Below are 20,637 nucleotides of genomic sequence, written 5' to 3' on the forward strand. Positions count from 1 at the left end.
AACATTAAAACGCGTTTTTCTCGAAACGTCAAAATGGCGGGTGCGACAAGATAGCACGACGACGTCGTGCTGAAGGTGGCCGGGGGTCTCGGACGGGGACACAAGAAAAAAATCGTATCAACAGTCGTAACGAGCATTGTTGTTCGGGCCAATGTGGGTGTGTGTGTGTGCGAGTGTGTCCTCATAACATATTTACTAAGTACTGGTCCCACCAGAGAGTGAGTAAGCTGTTTTCGTACTGGCACCACGGCGGAAGTTTTATTTTGGAGAGCTTGGCTGGCAATAGGGCTGAAGCATTTTTTTGCCATCTTTTTGAAAGCTCTCGAAAGGGTTGAACGGAAAGCAAGGTGTTCACGAAACCGGAAGAAAAAGGCAAAACGACAACGGTTGCTCAAAAGGTATGTTCAGATTGTGATTATAAATGTGTTTGGGAAGTGTTGCCAGATTTGTTTACTTTGCAAACTATTTGTTCGAAAAGTTTGCCTTTTTCGAAGATGTATCATTTTGTGAAGATCTCTTTATGTCCAATTACAAATTGGCACCGGCAACCCTGCTCTCCTTTGCCCATTTTCCAGCTCTGATTCTGCTATCAATTTTTCCACCCAAAATGTAATGTTTATGACACAAAGCCGGTGGTACATTCCTTCAAATGGTCTCCTGTTCTTGTGTTGCACAGCCATTTTCCCCAAACTCTCTCGGACACTTTTCCATCCATCGCCGGTAAAACTACCTAAATGTGGTGTAAATTTTTCATGATATTTCCAAGGACACACACTCAGCCCCACCCCAACCCCTCGGAGATGCTCGTCTTTTCTCTACTATATGGCACATGGTTTTCTTGTTTCAAAGGATTCTCAAAGCGGTGAAGGGAGGTCGGTCGTCCCAGGCCCTGACATGGTCCTAAGAACCAGAACCTTCACAGTTTGATTCCTCATAAAAATGAAATTAAATAAAAACATTACTCCTTTCACTCTCCCTCCTTTTCTTGAGGCTTGTCACACACAGAGCGTACGAGACCTGGGGCTATTACCCACCCCTTCGTGGAAGGACGAACCAAAATTCGGAACACAGCTCTCGGAAGTTTATGCCCGTAGGGTGACCGTTGACCGGACCGGGGGGTAAGCGGAGTGAGGTTAGCCCCCTAATAAAATTTGACAACCCAGCAGCAAGCACAATGAGTGTGAGTGACCATACGAGCTTACAACCCGATAATGGGTCCCCGTTGATTGGGACGTTCTTCCTTGGGAGGGGGTGATGTTCTTTCGAACAGTATGGTATTGAAGGTTGAGGGATAAATTGAAAGGTGATTTGAATTTTTAAAACGATGCCTTGAGGGGTTGTTCGGATTTGCAACTATTGGATCTGAATAACGGTATTGATTGTCTTGGGTTGGACTTTCTTCTGATACTTGGTTCGAAATAAAAAAGATTTTGAGTTTCATTTACTTGATACCAAAATTATCAAATATTGTATGAAAATCATAACTCTAAAAATGTAGCGTGACATACTTTATGGATGATGCCTATCCTCGAATGACATAATCACAAAAGGTGGTTTAATTTTATTTTTTGAAATGTTTTAGGATAATTTTTATAATATAATTATTTTTCAATGAAGCAATGCAATTCCCTTTAGATTGGTGTCCTTGTCAACTCAAAAACTAAAACTACGCAGCTAAAAATGTAGTAATCCAGCTGCGTGTAAAAGGCGTGGGTGTACAATAAATATTGCAATATTTTATGCAATTCAATGTGATTTTACACATTGAAATATGTAGCCCATCAGTATGGGAAACCTGACCGAAATGTCAAGCTCATATCGACGTCGTCGTGCTATCTTGTCGCACCCGCCATTTTGACGTTCCGAGAAAAACGCGTTTTAATGTTTGACCTTGAATATTCAAAAACGAGAGCACGCAATGTAAACAATAACAAACACGTTTTGTTTGGTTCACCATTCTGTGCATTGTCCCAAAGTTTGGTTGACGTTGGTTGCTGGAGTCCCGAGTTATAATTACAAATGTTTATGGTAGTCTAGCTTGTACGTGCGACAAACGCATCCTGACTTTCCTGGCCTGAAATCCCTTTGGCCTTTTGTCGCACTTACATCAATTTTCAGGGAGTGACAAGATAGCACGACAAGATTGAAACTACTTTCATATGTAAAGTGACAAAAATGCACGGAGTTTTTTCGGTTTTTGTTGAATATCTCAGGATTGAAATCGAATTTTGGGGATCTGTGAAGGTCAAAAGGTGAGGCATTGTGAGCTGCACAAAATGGCGTTCTTAACTAAATTTGGCCCAAAATGCACGTACGACAAGTTAGCACGATGGCGACGATATATGCGTTTATCCTTACAGTTTTTCATCGGTGTGATGGCCGAGTGGAATAACGAGCCAGTCCTTACTATTGGCGCTGGGTTTGAATCCTATCGGTTACAACTTTTTTTTTTGTGTTAGCAAAAATTGTACATGCAGTGTGCAATATTAAGTGCTTATTTTGATGAAGGTGATGTGCATGCTTTTGCAAGCGATTTTACCATCGGATTTTTTGCTGTGTATGTCAAAAAGTATAATATTTTGATAAAAGTGCTCAAAAGTTGAAATTTTCAACACTCAAGTATGTGCTATAGGGTAGAGTAGTCATCAATGAGACACGGGGAACAATGATAAAATGGCTCTCACAAGTCGTAGTTTCAACCAATCAGACTCATATTTGGGAGAAAGATGTGTGTACTGGATACACTTCTGCCATTATAGTGGCTTTGGTTATGGACGCTCCCTTGAAGTTATTCATAAATGTTTGATTCTGGGGTGTAAAAGTAAATTATGGACAAAAATTACTTTTTCGCTCGTAGGCTGCCATTTACACCAAAACTAATATTTCTTCAAATTTCTTTCGACGTTCCATAGGGATTAAGTTGGGCTACAATGTCCTTTCATTAGATTTGGCCAAAATTTAGAATATACCCAGAATCCAGGGCTGTCTCATTGTTCCCCACTCATTTCAGCCCATGGATAACAATGAGACACATTGATTTTTCTTCAATAAACTTTTCAAAATCGATGGAAATCTTTCAAAACATGAATTAAAAGTGATTTTTGGCATATTTATAGAGTTTTAACTTCACTTAACCAAAAATACAAAGTTATTTGGTATGAATATACGGATTTTACAAAATTTAAATACTTTTTAGTATAACTTTTGTTAATTAAAGTTTCATGTTGACAAAATTGCTCTAAAATGTACAAGGCAAGTTACCTACAATGGAACAATACAAAAACATGATGTTTTACTAGAAAAATCTTGATTTTCGTAGTGTGTCTCATTGTTCCTGCCAAGTGCGTCTACAATGAGACAGTTGAATAACTCTGGCTGTAGATGTCAGATCGATCTCATATTTTGGTCAATGTTAGAACACATTAAAAGAAAGAAAATTCAACAAAAAGCTTATTAAAACATGGTGATGAAAACATGAGAAAAATCTTTGAAAGTTGAAAACCAAAAGTGTCTCATTGATGACTACCCTACCCTAACGATGTTTTCGTTTTTCAATGATGATAAGTGGGCCATTTTGTCACTATATATTGCCATTCTAAAAAAGAATTAAGAATTTTTTAAAGAAAACGCAAAAATACCCATATTTTTTCTAAAACATCATTCTACCCAAGTAAGATTTTTAAACCAACTAGCCACCACCTTGTTTTATTAAGGTTTAATGGTAGCATCTTGATTGCTTAATGGTTTAATTTGGGCATTCACCGCAACCAATAAGCGAGAGCTAATCAATAGGTTCTAACAGGGTTTTATGCCTCGGACATAAAACCTTGTGACAATAAAAGCTAAATGGCTTTTAATAAGGTTTTATGAAAGAGCCAATGGCAATGTCATGCCAAACGGTTTTATCGCATGCTTCTTTAAAACCAAGGGTGTTTTAGCTGTCAAGTACCATTAGGCATGCAAAAAGCTTATTTAAATCTAAAAGCTCCTGAATAAGCTTTTAACGCGGCTAATTAGCAGTGCATACATATGGCACCAAACGCGAGTTCTGATTGAATGTGATTGACCGCCATTTTGGTTGAAAAAATAGAGAACTGAGAAATTTGATTTAAATTTGACGAAAACACTCACTTATGCTGAATTTCTGATATAATTATAAAGCGATGGATGTTTGTAAATAATTTGAACATTTTTTTCAAAGAATTGCAATAAAATATTTTTTAACATTTAAAACCATGATTACAAAAACATTTATCAATAAAATTTCAACCGAAGCTGAATTTTAGCCACCAATTACGAGAAATTAGGTTTCAAATTAATTTGATTACCTCCAATATCCATTATTTATCATCGCTATTTTTGCAAACCATCCCTATTTTATCATGTGGCAAGACAAAGACTTATTTTTTGCCAAAATAAAACCTATTTGGCATAAGACGTTTGAAGACGCATGAAATGTAATTTTTCCTTAACTCCTGACTAGGTTTTAACGAAGGTTTTATCAAGGCTTTGAGGATGTTGTTAGGATTCAGTTGTGGTTATATAAATAGGCCGTGACAACCTTTTGCGGAGGTCCTTTTGGGTTTCAACAGAGGTTTATCGGGGTTCTGGGGAGGCTGTTACGTCTTAGTGGTTTTAATGTTGGTTTCGGCTGATAGGTTTTATAGCGGTTGTGACAGCTTTGATAAAGCCTAAAATGTTACTTGGGAATAATGATGTTTTGATGTGAAATGTCAATGGAATAATTATTTTGGGGAGCGTTCTTTTACGCTTTATACAAAAAAATTAAAAATGGTATGGGGGTAATTCTCCGCCAACTCACACATCAGTTGCCCCGACCCCTCTTCGATTTGCGTGAAACTTTGTCCTATGGGGTAACTTTTGTCCCTGATCATGAATCCGAGGTCCGTTTTTTGATATCTCGTGACGGAGGGGCGGTTCGACCCCTTCCATTTTTGAACATGCGAAAAAAGAGGTGTTTTTCAATAATTTGCAGCCTGAAACGGTGATGAGATAGAAATTTGGTGTCAAAGGGACTTTTATGTAAAATTAGACGCCCGATTTGATGGCGTACTCAGAATTCCGAAAAAATGTATTTTTCATCGAAAAAAACACTAAAAAAGTTTTAAAAATTCTCCCATTTTCCGTTACTTGACTGTAAAAAATTTTGGAACATGTTATTTTATGGGAAATTTAATGTACTTTTCGAATCTACATTGACCCAGAAGGGTCATTTTTTCATTTAGAACAAAATTTTTCATTTTAAAATTTCGTGTTTTTTCTAACTTTGCAGGGTTATTTTTCAGAGTGTAACAATGTTCTACAAAGTTGTAGAGCAGACAATTACAAACAATTTGATATATAGACATAAGGGGTTTGCTTATAAACATCAAGAGTTATCGCGATTTTACGAAAAAAAAGTTTTGAAAAAGTTACTTTTTGCATTTTTCTTCGTTTCGTTGTCCGTGTCTGTCGCGGGTGACTATGAACGGCCATGATCGATGACGACCAACTTTTTCAAAACTTTTTTTCGTAAAATCGCGATAACTCGTGATGTTTATAAGCAAACCCCTTATGTCTATATATAATTTTTTTTGTAATTTTCTGCTCTACAACTTTGTAGAACATTGTTACACTCTAAAAAATAACCCTGCAAAGTTAGAAAAAACACGAAATTTTAAAATGAAAAATTTTGTTCTAAATGAAAAAATGACCCTTCTGGGACAATGTAGATTCGAAAAGTACATTAAATTTCCCATAAAATAACATGTTCCAAAATTTGTTAGAGTCGAGTAACGGAAAATGGGAGAATTTTTAAAACTTTTTTAGTGTTTTTTTCAATGAAAAATACGTTTTTTCGGAATTCTGAGTATGCCATCAAATCGGGCGTCTAATTTTACCAAAAGTCTCTTTGACACCAAATTTCTATCTCATCACCGTTTCAGGCTGCAAATTATTGAAAAACACCTCTTTTTTCGCATGTTCAAAAATGGAAGGGGTCGTACCGCCCCTCCGTCACGAGATATCAAAAAACGGACCTCGGATTCGTGATCAGGGACAAAAGTTACCCCTTATGACAAAGTTTCACGCAAATCGAAGAGGGGCCGGGGCAACTTTTCCCGATTTCGTGTGAGTTGGTAGAGAATTACCCATGGAAATTTTGAAATGGGGTGAGAGAGGGACTCCAAAAATCTTTTTTTTTTGCGTTACGTAATAATAAAACGCTCCCTTTTTAGTTTGTTTTTATAAAACGCACTGTTTTCGAGTAACATCACTTTTTTGTTTAAATTTAACAGCAAAATATTCATCTAAGTGAATCTCAGAAATTCTAAAAGATCAAAAAACTATCCAGAATTCTACAGTTTTTTTAGAAAGGTCCTATGCTCCATGGATTCCTATGCTGATAAGATTTTTGGATAGGGTAGGTGAGATTTTTTCTTTTTGACTTTGACAATTAATTATTAAGAATTAAAATTTGGAGTAAAAACTGCTTAACCCCTATACATGTAGAAAATCACAAAATTTCATATTACAAAAAAAATATTAAATCCACTTAAAAGATGATTTTCAATCACTCCTGAAAATTTCATGAAGATATTTCATGATTTAACTGAGTTAGAGCCGATTTAGGCTCAGAATTTTGCCATGCGCAAAGCCAACTGTCTAACTTTCTGAGCGTTTTTCTCTGAACACCAAGTTGTTTTACGGGTGCCACGATATCTCGAGATGGGACGGACCAAATCGGCTGAAATTTTGGGTGAAGACTCTCAAGACATATCTCGTGTGCATGACGAAGCCCGATTTTGAAATTTTGAATTATCAAAAAATACAAAAATCAAAAACTGGCCATTTTTTATATGTAAAACAGAAAAATATTTTTATCTTTTTTAAAAATAAACTTTTTGAAAATCGACCTTCGTCATGCACACGGGATCGGTTTAACGAGTCTTCACCAAAATTTTGAGCCGATTTGGTCGAAGCAATGTTGAGATATCGTGGCACCCGTTTTTTGAAACTGCTAACTTCAAATAGCTATATCTCAGCAACGGTACAACCAAATGGCTTCAAATTTGTTTTGTTAACAGATTTTGAAAAAAGTTTAAGTGTGAGGTCAAACTAACCTCTGACATTTAAGCCGATTTACATGTATGTAACCCCTTAACCCCATTTGCTATCGAAGATAACTTAGAAACTTTAAATCCATTTTCAATGCTGTGAAATTTTATCATCTTTTTTTATACAAGAACTGGTGAATATGCTGCAAGCATGACTGTCATGACAAAGAACTTTGCAAGACATTCTTGTAAAAAATAATAATCCCATGAAAAACTTAAAGAATGTTACCTATACAAATCCATGCGATTTAGTCTAAAGTTTATAAGTGGTTTCTTAAACATTTTTGATTTTTTTTAAAATATCTCTTATAATATAGTATGAATTAAGGCTGTGGTAGCTTTTGGGAAATATCTTTTTTTTTCATCCCCATGGAATTTGATTTGGTGGGTCTCGTGGCGCAGGGGTAGCGGCTTCGGCTGCCGATCCCGATGATGCTATGAGACGCGGGTTCGATTCCCGCCTTATCCACTGAGCTTCTATCGGATGATGAAGTAAAACGTCGGTCCCGGTTTCGTCAGAGGCGCTGGAGCAGAAATCCCACGTTAGAGGAAGGCCATGCCCCGGGGGGCGTAGTGCCAATAGTTTCGTTTTTTTTCGGAATTTGACTCAGACTCCGGCTACTGGAGATTTAGCTCCGTCTGTACAACAGGAAAATTTCTAAGTTGTTGAAAATTAGCTGACTCCGTCTCCGGCTTCTGGAGATTTTGCGGTTCAGACTCCTACTTCGGGTCCTCAAAAAAATATCCGACTCCAATCTAACTCACAAGCCTTGGTATTACGAACATTCGTTACCGCTGGTAAGTCTAATCACCCCCACCTTTACGAAGCCGTAAGACTTCATGCTGCACCGGATCCAGCATTTCCACGAATCGTTAAGCAAACACGCAAATCGCTGCCAACCCTACCGGAAACTGACGGAAAAGGGAGTTGAGAAACGACCCCACATGGCGCTGCAGCGATTAAAGGTAATCCAATCAATCCATACATCAGAAATTACTTCCAATCAATTAAATATGAATTGGATTGACAATCTCCCGTTCGAGTACTGACTTGCTGTTGTCTTTCCGTGAGGCAAAATCGAATCGTAAGGGACGGAAACGGAACTAGGCGAAGAAGAACACGAAGCAGCCGCCGGTCTTATCGCGTTTGTCAGTGACACTTTTCCCGTGACATGTTTGTAAATCCTATTTTTCCAGCTTCTAAGCGTTTTTTTTCTCCGGAACGAAGAGTCGATCCGACTGCGTTGGTGGATCCACAAACCCAAAGGTCTCGAGAATCGAGAAAGAGTGGGCCTGTCGTAAAAGGTGAATTTTTATTGGCCGTAAAAAGATGGAAATTTTATAATGGATCGCGTACGATTATTTGAGAGACGTTTGTCGTTGGTTGCGCGCTATTGGTCCATGGAGTTGAGATTTACGACCCTCCTCGATGCTTGAATATGCTTGTTGGAAAGTGATTCAAAGTGGGTTCGGATGTAGGCAAAGTGGAGGGTTAGTCACTGGGAACTTGAGGGAAAACTCAAAGAACATGTCAATTGATGTTTTATTTTTGATCTCCTGATATCCAAATTAACTTATTCCAAATAAACCAGAATAAATACTTAGTTATAAATTTTGCTAAATAAAATCGAAATTTACACATTTTTTTACTGTGTACTTCAGAAAATGAATCAAACATTGTATTGATTGTTCTCGTAGTTTCATTTTCTGGCTCAAAATTCCTGTAATTTCCCCAATTTAAACCTCTAGCCCCAATCGTCATCGTTCTTAAATTTTCCAATATTCAACTCAAACAAACCAATAATATCTCGTCCTGGTTTCCTCACGTCGTGCCCACCAATCCGTGAACAACCCTCCCCGGCGTAAAATCATCGACGGGTGAGCTGTCAAAGATCTTCATCCTTGAGCTGCGAGCGAGCTGGCGATGATATCGCAATTATAATCTGCCGGGAAGCGTAAAATTGATCCGTTTCTCCGTCTGTATGAGCGAGATGTGTCAATGCTTGTGGTGAAAATTTCATCTTCTTCAATGGGCCGTAACGCGGTGTGGTGTTGGGAAAGCCAACAACCCTCCGTGGGATGTGGGAGATGTCGTGTTGGATAATTGAAACTATTGAAGCCTGACGACCGCCAGATCTCGGATCTTTAGAGCATTAAATGGACTCATTAGCAGGTAGTTGGTCACAACTTAGATGAGGGGAAAAAATTACGCCTAATTAGTGAAGGTTTTGTGCAGGACATGCCACGGTGCGCGCACTGGTTGAATATAAAACCTCTCATTACGACGATTAGTACTGAGGAGAGTTGGAAACCCAACCATTCCATTTCAACCCGGACGGTCCAGCACCCAAAGGGAGCTATTAAATTAATTTAATTCGTCCTTTTAGAGATTCCGACTGCGGAGTTGACCGGAATCAGGGACACTTGGCACCCTTGTAGTAATTAGTAGCAATTGTTGAACCTTCTCGAGTCCAGAGATTGTGTCAGCCTCAATCTTTCGCATAGTTTCAAAAGGTGTCACAGATTTACGATCCCTCCTCGAAGCTGAAATTAATTTTTCAACAATAGCACACCTCACAACCTCTTCAAATATCACGAACCTCCCGGGGCCACATTGTGTGTGCCAAGTTGATTTAATTTCACGCTATTTTGGAGACTTTGTGTCCAGCCCTCCGTCACCAGTGTGAAGTCCAGAGAGCAATAAAAATACCACAATTACCGCGACCAGAACTCATTCACACGGCAGCCACGAACGAATTCTTGCACGATAGGATCTCTACCATGCGTCCTCTAAAGTGTGCTGGAAAAGCGATGAAATGTGAAAAATGTCCCCCAATTTTGCACTTTTCTAAGTTTTTCTTGGAGTCACAGACAACCAGACAAATGATTTGGGGAGAAACTTGTTTTTTTTTTTTGAGAATGATTATATTCGCAAAAGAAATAAAAGTTTAAACCCCATTTTTCGTGAAGTGTGTCTCATCCCAAGGGGGACAGCGCACACAATTTGCACGAACATCTTCCCCCACTCACTCACTCGTTCACATCACGCACATTTCTTTGCAGAAAATAGACACCCGTGACCAGGTCGAGCAATCTCATAAATATTTCCACGGGAGCACGCGAAGCGCTGGCCGAGAGTCACACGATTTATGAACCGAAAGGTGAAGAATTATTGAAATGGTGGAACACGACACGGCACGAGGAGTCCCTTTAACGGGTTTGCACGTTTTCGAGTTGATTTTTTTTATGTTATATGTTTATGTTTTATGTTACACGGCGTGTTTTCTAGAACAAACATTTCAAGAAAAAATAGTCATCATTACTGTCAAATGTGTCTTATAGGAAATTTTCTCAGCTTTCCAATGCTTTTTAGAGCGAAATGTTTCATCGGAAAATTTCTGAGATATCTATTTTTTAATTTTTTTGTTTTAAATTCCTGTATTATTTATTTTAAACTTTGTAATAGCTACAAGTTTCCAGAACTTGTCAAATGATGTGTCATTTACTCATCAAAATGTGCAAAATAAGGCAAGAAACAACTTTGGAGAAGGTTGCAAATCGCTAAATATTTTTAAAATAAAGTTTAACCGAGTTATTGAATATATGAGATTTATTCAGAAACGAAAATCATAAAACCGTATTAAAAATGTTTTTTTTTGTTTTGCAATAAGGCCGATGCAAATATTTAAAAAAAAGTTTTTGTCCCTCGGCCCTGGCCGAGGTCAAGGGGGGGGGGGGGGGGAAAAATATAAAAATTTAAATAACAAGCCAAAGTCTTCACATTTAAATGAAAAAAGTGCTTTAAAATGCATTTTACACTAGTTCAGTTGTTTTGCAATCATTAGTTTTCAAAAAATCTGAGATCTGACAAAAACAAAAATTGTACCGAAAAAAAGATTTTGCATCGAAAATTTTCAAAAAATCTTAAGATTTTTTAATAAACCCAAACATGCTAAAAATGATTTCAAACGCAGAAGAATGTATTTTAATTTGATTTCAGCTGGTTGCACATGAATTTTCATTGAAATTTTGAAGTTGATTGTAAAAATATTTTTTTGCCCCCTGATTTTTCGGGCCAATTTTGAAGGGGGGGGGGGGGGGGGTGACAAAAACTTTTAAAAATATTTGTACCAGCCTAATTAACAATAATAACATAAGTTTTGTTTACGAATATCACGTTTATACTCGGATTTAGCTTGAATTAAGCTGATAACATCGATTTTTTTGTTGCAAGTTTGAGATTAGTTAGGATATCACTAGATTTTTATGAAAAAAAAATCATATTTCCTTAACCAAACATTAATCAATTGCACGGATACAAAATATGTTATATACTCAAAATTGAACTATAAATTACTGTCGCGAGCTTCAGGAAAAAAAACATTTCATGAGTATGAAATGATTTTTATAATTTTTATTTTATATGAAATAATCAAGGAATCAGCAATATTATAGAAGTCTTATCTTATGTTTTTAAAACGTTTTGAAAATACTTCGATTTTTGTTTAAATAGTTTTTTGTTCTAAATTCCTTTATTTTTTATTGTTTTATTTTGTTTGATTTTTTCTGTTAAATAATATTTTATTTTTGTTGAAACCAAAAAATGTATGTTCAGTGTTTTCAACATTCAGAGTTAAAACACACAAATTTTACTTCTACATTTAAATGCATTTTCAACAGTAAATTTTTTTCGTAATTTCATACACATGGGAATATGACTTTTGAACATTGCAATAGTAATTGGTAGTACATTTTCGATTTTAAATCATCTTTTGGATCCATGTTCCCGGTTCTTGTATGCTTTAAGAAGTATTATATTTATTCATAAAAATCCATTAATAAACTTAACAATCTCAAACCTGCAAAAAATCGATTGTATCAGCTCAATAAGAGCAGTCGCGTGATATTTGTACACAAAAGTTGTGTGATTATCTTTTAATTCTTGTAAATAATATTTTTAAGACGGTTTTATGATTTTCATTTTTGAATAAATCCCATATATTAAAAAACTCGGTCAAACTTAATTTTAAAAATGTTTAGCGATTTGCAACCTTCTCCAAAGTTGTTTCTTGCCTTATTTGCACATTTTGATGAGTAAATGACACATGAAAAACATAATTTGACAAGTTTCCAGAATAGTTATTATAAAGTTTACAATTAAAAATAAAGGAATTTAGAACAAAAAACTTAAAAATTAGATATCTCAGAAATTTTCCGATGAAACATTTCGCTCTTAGAAGCATTGGAAAGCTGAGAAAATTTCCTATAAGACACATTTGATAGTAGCGATGACTATTTTTTCCTGATAAGGTTGCCCAGAAAACACGCCGTGGTTATGTTTGTTATCAACAAAACATTCCTAATTCAGTAAATATTATTTTTATTACTTAGATTTGCGTCTCAAAAACTAGGCAAACAGATTAGAATAATAATGAAGAAATCAACAAACATCAAAAAAGTGAAATATTCACAGTAAAAAAAATCGTGGTAAAATTTCATCTAAAAAGAAGTACATCTTTTATGTCAGAAAAAAGCTTTAATTTTACCTCTAATAATGTGTAAATTTACATCTGGCAGACGCTAGGGAAAAATATCTGTAATCGCTAAAAAATATCAAACTGGCGATAGTTATATCTAGCTTACTAAGTCTGCGCCCCAACCCGCACGGCCATCTCGCCGCTGTGAAAACTAAATGATCAAAGCCAATGTAGCTCTATGTGTTCCGTACATTGTATATGTACCCTATATGCAGTAAATACAGTATACAATGTACGGAACACATAGAGCTACATTGGCTTTGATCGTACAGTTTTCACAGCGGCGAGATGGCCGTGCGGGTTGGGGCGCGGACTTAGTAATCTAGATATAACTATCGCCGATTTATTATTTTTTTGGGATTACAGATATTTTTCCCTAGCGTCTGCCAGATGTAAATTTACACATTATTAGAGGTAAAATTAAAGCTTTTTTCTGACATAAAAGATGTACTCCTTTTTAGATGAAATTTTACCATGATTTTTTTTACTGTGTTGAGTAGATGAGAATTTCTCTGACTTTTATTCCGATTTTAAATCTTGTATTTGATTTGGATGAATTGGATTTGCTTATCGATTTCAAACGTTCAAACAAGGCTCAATTTAAACGTGGGAGCTGTTCATACAAAAAAGTTCGAGAATCCATACCTTGAAATGGAATTTTCTGATCGATTTGGCCTTTCGGCACGCTTTTATAGAATTAACAGCGAATCTACGCAGAAAGTAGCTATTTTCAATACTTGTATCAGTGTATTGTAAAAACACAACAGAACGATGGTTTGAAGCAACCGAAAATTTAACAATTTGCAACTGCATCTCAGTTGATTTAGCAGAAATTCAGTTGTGATAAAGCCGAACGAGGCAAACACGATTCACTGTATAATTATTCAACAGGAAATCCACAAAAGATGCATAAAAGCTTTTTAAAGTAAAAATCTAAATTTTGAAAATTTATGCGTCGCATCTAATCGGTCTTAATACTCAACACGACAACACGCTTCAAACTTTTTGCCTTGATAATCCATTCGAACAAAGCCCATCATCCATTGCCCACAGTTAATCCCCAAACATATCAATCAATCAACGACTGCTGCAAAACCCATCCAGTATCAGTCATTCAGCTTCCGTTAATCAGCGTTCAGATATACACTCACCTTAACTCCGATGTGGACCGGAGGGAAATCTGCGTGCAACGCTGGTGGAAGTAGTGGTAATGGTAACGGAAGGGGGCAGGACATCATGGCCGCTACCTGTAAGGAGGAAGAAGAAGAAGTAAACAAGAAGAAGAGGGTTAGAACTTGGTATATCAAGTAAGGGGTTTGGTAAATATTGATAAGAGCAGCTGCAGCTTAGTCGTCCCGCCGCGTAATTATGAGCGGGGGTTTGGTTGGCGTGGGTCGATGCACCAAAAAAGCATTCAACCTTGCGCGCAACTAGTTGTTGCGCCGCCACTGTTGTTGGTTCGGTTGGTTGGCCGGCGGAACATAATCCGGACAGGAGCTTCTTATGTTACGGCTCTCTGGTCTCTCTATCGCTAGCTCCTGCAAAACTTCATCATGCTGAACCGAAAATTTAAGTCCCATTTTGCCAGCCAAGGTGGGGCTGCTGCTGCGATGTTAGGTGGTGAGTGATGTTCCCGCCGGGAGTTGCAACTACAACTTCAGTTCTTTAAGAAATTGATCAAATTGCAATTTGTTACCTACCATCGAATCTGAAACTTTAAGTTTTTTTTAGTTATAGGAACAAAAATTGGTGAAACAAAATTTGAGATTTTAGTTAAAAACATAAAACAAATTTAATTTCATGCATCTCTTTAGAGCAATTCCAGCTCAAAATCAGAAATTTTTCTGGTACATTTGTACCCGACTCTTTCCGATTTCAATGAAACTTTGTAGACATGTTATCCTAGGCCTTTATAAGCCATTTTTGTGTATATGGAGCCATTAGTACTCGAAAATAACATTTGAGAAGGGCGTAAGGTATTTAAATATTTTTGTAATTTGTAATTTAAAAATTACTGCATCTCGAAGCCGTTGCGTCGTATCAAAAAGTGGTCAAAGACAAACTTGTAGGAAATTGGACGGTCTTTCTGAAAAAAATACACTGAAACAAAAATACACGCCACTTCTATGAGATTTTTTGATTTTTAAGTCTGAAACTTAAATTTAAGGTGATGCCACGATTTTTTTCGTTCAAAATTTTTGAGAAAATAGCCTAAAATATAACCAAAAGACTGACGAAAAATGCAGGATGGTATGTCTCTCCTAAAAAAATACAAAAATCATTTACTAAAACTGTTTTTTTTTTTGAAAATCTATCTAAACGTCAAAATTTTTGAAAATCGGTAGTGGGAATCGATTCTCCAGACAATTTTACATAAAAGTCTCCATATTGACCATTGTCCTTTGTCCAATCCTTGGGAAGATACAGCGGTTTTAAAAATGAAAATATTCAAACAAGGTTTTTTTGTGGTTTTTGGCAATTTTTATATGACAGACTTGGTTTTTCAGTCTCGTAAATATTTTTACCGAAAATCTCGTCTAATTTCCCATAAGTTTGCCTTTGACAGCATTTCAATTGGATGTAAGGACTTACAGATATAAGCTTAATTACATTGTTTATAACTGAAAATAGAATATTTTTCTCAGTGTGGTAGAAACCAGAATAGTAAATTTGATTAAGTAAATATTAATACGACATAAATCAAAAGGCTGTCAAAGGCAAACTTATGGGAAATTGGACGAGCTTTCCGGTAAAAATATTTACGAAACTGAAAAACCAAGTCTGTCATATAGAAATTGCCAAAAACCACAAAAAAAACCGTTTTTTCAGCATTTTCATTTTTTAAAACGCTGTATCTTCCCAAGGATTAGACATAGGACAATGGTCAATGCGGAGACTTTTATGTAAAATTGTCTGGGGAATTGATTCCTACTACCGGTTTTCAAAAATTTTGACGTTTAGACCACCTTTCAAAAAAATAGTTTTAGTAAATGATTTTTGTATTTTTTTAGGAGAGACATACCATCCTGCATGTTTCGTCAGTCTTTTGGTTATATTTTAGGCTATTTCTTCAAAAATTTTGAACGAAAAAAAATCGTGACATCACCTTTACATTTAAGTTTTAGACTTAAAAATCAAAAAATCTCATAGATGTGGCGTGTATTTTTGTTTCAGTGTATTTTTTTCAGAAACCCCGTCCAATTTCCTAAAAGTTTGTCTTTGACCACTTTTTGATACGACGCAACGGCTTCGAGATACAGTAATTTTTAAATTACAAAAATATTTAAATACCTTACGCCCTTCTCAAATGTTATTTTCGAGTACTGTTGGCCCCATATACACAAAAATGGCTTATAAAGGCCTAGGATAACATGTCTACAAAGTTTCATTGAAATCGGAGAGGGTCGGGTACAAAAGTACCGGAAAAATTTCTGATTTGAGCTGGAATTGCTCTATAGCCATTTTTTCAAGGTGGCAGTACATATTTTACGATAGTCTACACACCATACAAAAGAGATTGTGATTTCCAAAAAAAAACACGTGATTTATGGATGGTCCAGTTACACACGTTGAAGCGGTCAGGCCTACAGCGTTGCATTAACCGTAGTGAGGATTCTGTGACCGGATCACATTTCACAAAATCTACAGGGAAGGATGGATACGTGGACATACTGTACGCTTCGGATAAAATATTGCCCTTATTTCGTTAAATCTTAATTGCGCCTGGAACTTTTTTACAAAGCTATACATCAGCTTGTTCTTAAGAATAAAAAAAAACTTTTTTAAACTTATATATACTTCTGACCTTCCAGAGAATCGCCCACCAACAGCGAGCAACCAGGGAAAATTACGAACAACAATTATCTGCAAGTTATTAACATATCGCACACTTGGCGATGATGATGACGGTGGTGGTGGAGCTCTTGCGAGGCCACGTGCAGCAAACGTTGCTCAAAGTTAAGGTGAGGACGAAATATGTGCTCAGATGCATTAATTGGATATCCTGTTTCGGCTGACGTTCTCAACACGGTGCACACAAACTTGATAATTTAAACGGGCGCGAACCGAATCAAAGTGCTTCGCAGAAGCCCCTGCGGGTAGAACATTCAACGACACGGTGCATCGTGCGGATGTGAAAGGTCAGATTTTGATAATCTTTCTATTGAAGATGATGCAACGATAGGGAGAATCTTGCATGACATAATTAAAGGTCAATTCCAGGGGGTTCTCCCAAATTAAGTACCTGCTAATCTCATTATCCACGACATTTATCAACCTTCCTGAAGCAACTAAAAGAACCACCTCTTCTAGAGCAACACTCAAGCTGAACAGCGGCCACCCATAAAACCAACAATGACTAATTATCTCAAGAGCACGGCCACACCGTTCGGGGATCACAAGGACCTGACTAAAACTGGCGCTTTTCCACGCTCTTGACAACAACTTCAAAAGTTTCGTCCTCGGTGGAAGCCATTTTGGAGAAGGAGGGAGGCTGAGAGTGCTCTCCAAAGCTCAAGAGGATACGGTCTTTTGTGTTTGATACCGGGCCGGTGCCCACCCTTAATCAATAGCCTATTAATCATTATCGCACGGTTCTTATAGCTTGTTGTAGGATGGCGGTGGCTTCACCCAGGGTGGTGGTGGAATTTCACGTCCACTTAATCAATTGACAGGGAGCTGGCGGGGCTAGCCTTAAGCGACGTCCCCACAAGCTTGAGGTAGCAAACTCCGACCTGTTGAGGACGTCCTTTGTGAATGTCCTCCTGGTTCGGAAACTGTTGCTTCCAGCAAAGGAACTATAGCAAGACCACCAATCATCCCTCTGTGGACATCAAAAGAACTTCACAGAAGTGTGTGCCGGGAGGGAGCCGAGAGCGGGTTCCTTTCGATGACATGTTAATTAATTGTTACACATACATTGTGGATATCCCCGGGTGTTGTGTGGGTGAACTCAAGGGACGACTCAATTTGCTCCGGCGGGAAGCATTTGTGTCAACGCATGGTTCTACTGGATTTCAAACATAATTTCAGATGCAGATTTTCAAGGTAAAAAAAATCCAGCACAATCCATTTAAAAATGACTGAAATTCGTGGAAACTATAAAAACAGTTCTGACTTCATAATTTAGAAATCGAATTACCTTTGAGCCACTTGCTGTTCCCCGGGAAACCTCCCCGGAAATATCACATTAGTCTACCGGAAAGAAACACTTTCCCCCTAAATAGAAACTTCCCCCCGCGCAACCCCCGGTTCAACTCGCTCCACTCACCGAAATCACCTAAATGCAAAACGTCAAGAATTACGACCTCACTTAGCAGGAGGGTCGTCGGTCGGTTGCTGAGTGGTCTGGTCATCCTCAAGAAAAGTGGCCCAAGTTCGCCCAAGTTCCCAAAATCCGTAACAAGATCCAGTGAAGAAGGGGGGTCTTGTGGCTTTTCCTTTTTCACCCAATTTCCAGGCTTTTCTTAGTCAGAGGGAAAACAAGTGTGGTAGACGCAAATGGACCGGAAGAGAAGAAGACCGCCGTAGGGTGGGGCATTTAGATTAGGCTTTAAGGGTACCTACTAGGTGAGAGGGCATGTAGCCGTATGTGAACAGGATAAGTGGTCTTTGGTTGCTATTATCTGAAAGGGTGCTGTGAAAGACGAAGAAGAAGAAGAAGAAGAAGAAATACTGTGATTTGAACAGGTGCACCTGACACTGCTCTGGGTAGAATGGAGTCATTTCGATGAATAAATTTGCAATTTTGTGGGTCGCAAATGGCCGGGGGGAGACGAAAGCGGCTCTCAGACATTTGTTTTGGGGATTGGTTAATGGCTGCTCATTTGTTACTTATTTGGAGAGGAGGTAGAGCGACAACGACATCAGCTCGTAAAATGACTAATTCATGAAGAATGTATTTGCAGGAAAAGGACCGATTTGAAGCTAAATTCAAATGCAAAAATACTCCAAAGATTTACAACTTGAAGCAGTTGAAAAAAAGAATAAAAAATCTTGAATTTGGATTATTATGAATGGAAATTGAAGAACGGTTTAAGTGAAAAAATAACAATATCAAACATGCACTCAAAAAATGCTGGTGAATTATTAATCCAATTCAAATTAATTAATGTTAAATAATCAAAGCCACAATAAAGATATTAAGCATGTGCCGAAAAATTGTGCAGTTTAAATCGATTGTTCAAATTTAAATACTGCTGTGTACCTTACTAAAATATTGTGCATTTTCAATTTATGCATTGTTTGGTACTTGTTTTATCTTAGGCCGTTAATCAGCTGTGCAAATTATTATTTCAACTTTGTTTCCTTGTTCAGTACCTAATCATTTATGGTTTACGAAAAACTTTACTTCGCTTGTTTAATGTATTTCTTCATTTTTTTTAATTTTTTCTAGAAATTCTTTTATGTTTTTCTTTATTTATTTTTGGTAATTTAAACATCGATTCATCTCTTTTAATCTTTGTTTTCAATTGGTAATGAATTTTCTAAAAACCTTCCTTTGCAGTAGTGCGTCCATCCTGAAATCCCGGGATTTTTCCAAAACCGGGAATTCCTGAATTCCCAGGAATTCCCGAAACTGGAAAAATATAAAATTTTTGTCTGGAAATTTAGGTTTTGTTGTTGAAATAGATGAACACCGATAAAAAAAGTAAAATATTAAGCATATATCCAGGTTTTTTTTAAAAAGGTCCTACAAGCTTTTGTGTTTTCATAAGTTTATAGGACCTATTCAAACTAGGTATCAGCATTAATTTGGAGCCAACTTGTAAAAAAAAACACCGATCCGTAAATTGCCTAGCGCTCTAAAAATATTTTATAAAATGTTATATATTTTTTGAAAGACTACGCATATTTATGATTTTAAATTTAAAAAATAATATCATTTTGTTTTAATTATTTTGATTGATTTCAGTTAAAACAAGAACAGAGCAAAACAATTAGTACACCGATCTCCAAATGAACTGCTCTAAAATCTCCTGTATCTAATTAGACTGTAGTCCCGATTTTCCCTAGTTGGCGGTAATGACCTTAAGACAACTTGAATAATATTTTTTATATACAACATGAATGTCTAAACTTATCCAAAATTTAACCGGTATAATTTTGTTTGTTGTCTTCTTATTTGTTATTTTGTACATTTAAAAGAAGCTAGTCTTGAAAAATAAAAAATATGTATTTATAAGATACTTATTTAATTTGAATCACATTGGATAAGATACAAGATAAAAAACCAAAGCTCAACAAAGAACATAAAAATCTTTCAAGCTATCTAAAAACTGCTATCCTTGTTTAGGTTATTACCACCAATGAATAGTATTGAGCTAATTCTATGATTTTATGCTTGAAAAACATGCAAATATAATGAAAACATAGATTTTAATACTGTTTTAAAAATGCCCGAGATTTCAAAATATTTTCCCGTTTCTCGGAAATTCAAAACCCGGGAAAATTGGACGCACTACTTTGCAGTTGTCCTTATTACTTTTAAATTTTGTTTTATTTTTTTAAAATTTGAATAAATTTTATCAATCAGTTTTTGAGTTGCAACAAAGTGTCAAAAATTTAAAAAAAAAATAAAAAAGTGTATTAAAACTAAATAAGAACAAAACATTACATTTCAAAAAATATTCCATACTAATGATTTAAAAAAATAGGAAATATTAATTTAGAAAGCGGTTAAACTTGAACGCCAGAAAAACTTAAAATTAAAAAGTTCTACCTTTTTTTACTTGAAGATTCAAGATTTCTATTTGAAAAATGGATTTATGACAAATTTTTCGATCCCGTCTAGAGGCGATTTACGGTTATAATTGAAAATAATAAAAAACGTTACTTAATCCACCCTTAGGTGGTTGGTGCTTTCCTCACATTTAGAGGGTAATGCTATCCAAAATAGATACAAAAGGGCGGACCTTTAAGTGTTCTATCAACTTGATTTATTATTCATACCATCCGGATAACGTTTTCATAAAAATAACTGAGAT

The 20,637-nt window shown here is 36.4% G+C and overlaps 1 protein-coding gene across 8 annotated transcripts in view; it reads right to left on the reverse strand.

Annotated features, from left to right (window-relative positions):
* The window catches only part of LOC6039090 (polypyrimidine tract-binding protein 1), a 466,473-nt gene that overhangs the window by 278,114 nt on the left and 167,722 nt on the right, over positions 1-20,637 (reverse strand). For all 8 annotated transcript variants that reach the window (XM_038249980.1, XM_038249979.1, XM_038249974.1 and 5 more), the window contains one exon: positions 13,804-13,899. In XM_038249980.1, coding sequence (XP_038105908.1) covers positions 13,804-13,890 — 87 coding nt within the window. In that variant the 5' untranslated portion in view covers positions 13,891-13,899. The remainder of the gene's footprint in view (positions 1-13,803; positions 13,900-20,637) is intronic.

This window comes from Culex quinquefasciatus, chromosome 1, assembly GCF_015732765.1.
Source record: "Culex quinquefasciatus strain JHB chromosome 1, VPISU_Cqui_1.0_pri_paternal, whole genome shotgun sequence".
NCBI lineage: Eukaryota > Metazoa > Arthropoda > Insecta > Diptera > Culicidae > Culex > Culex quinquefasciatus.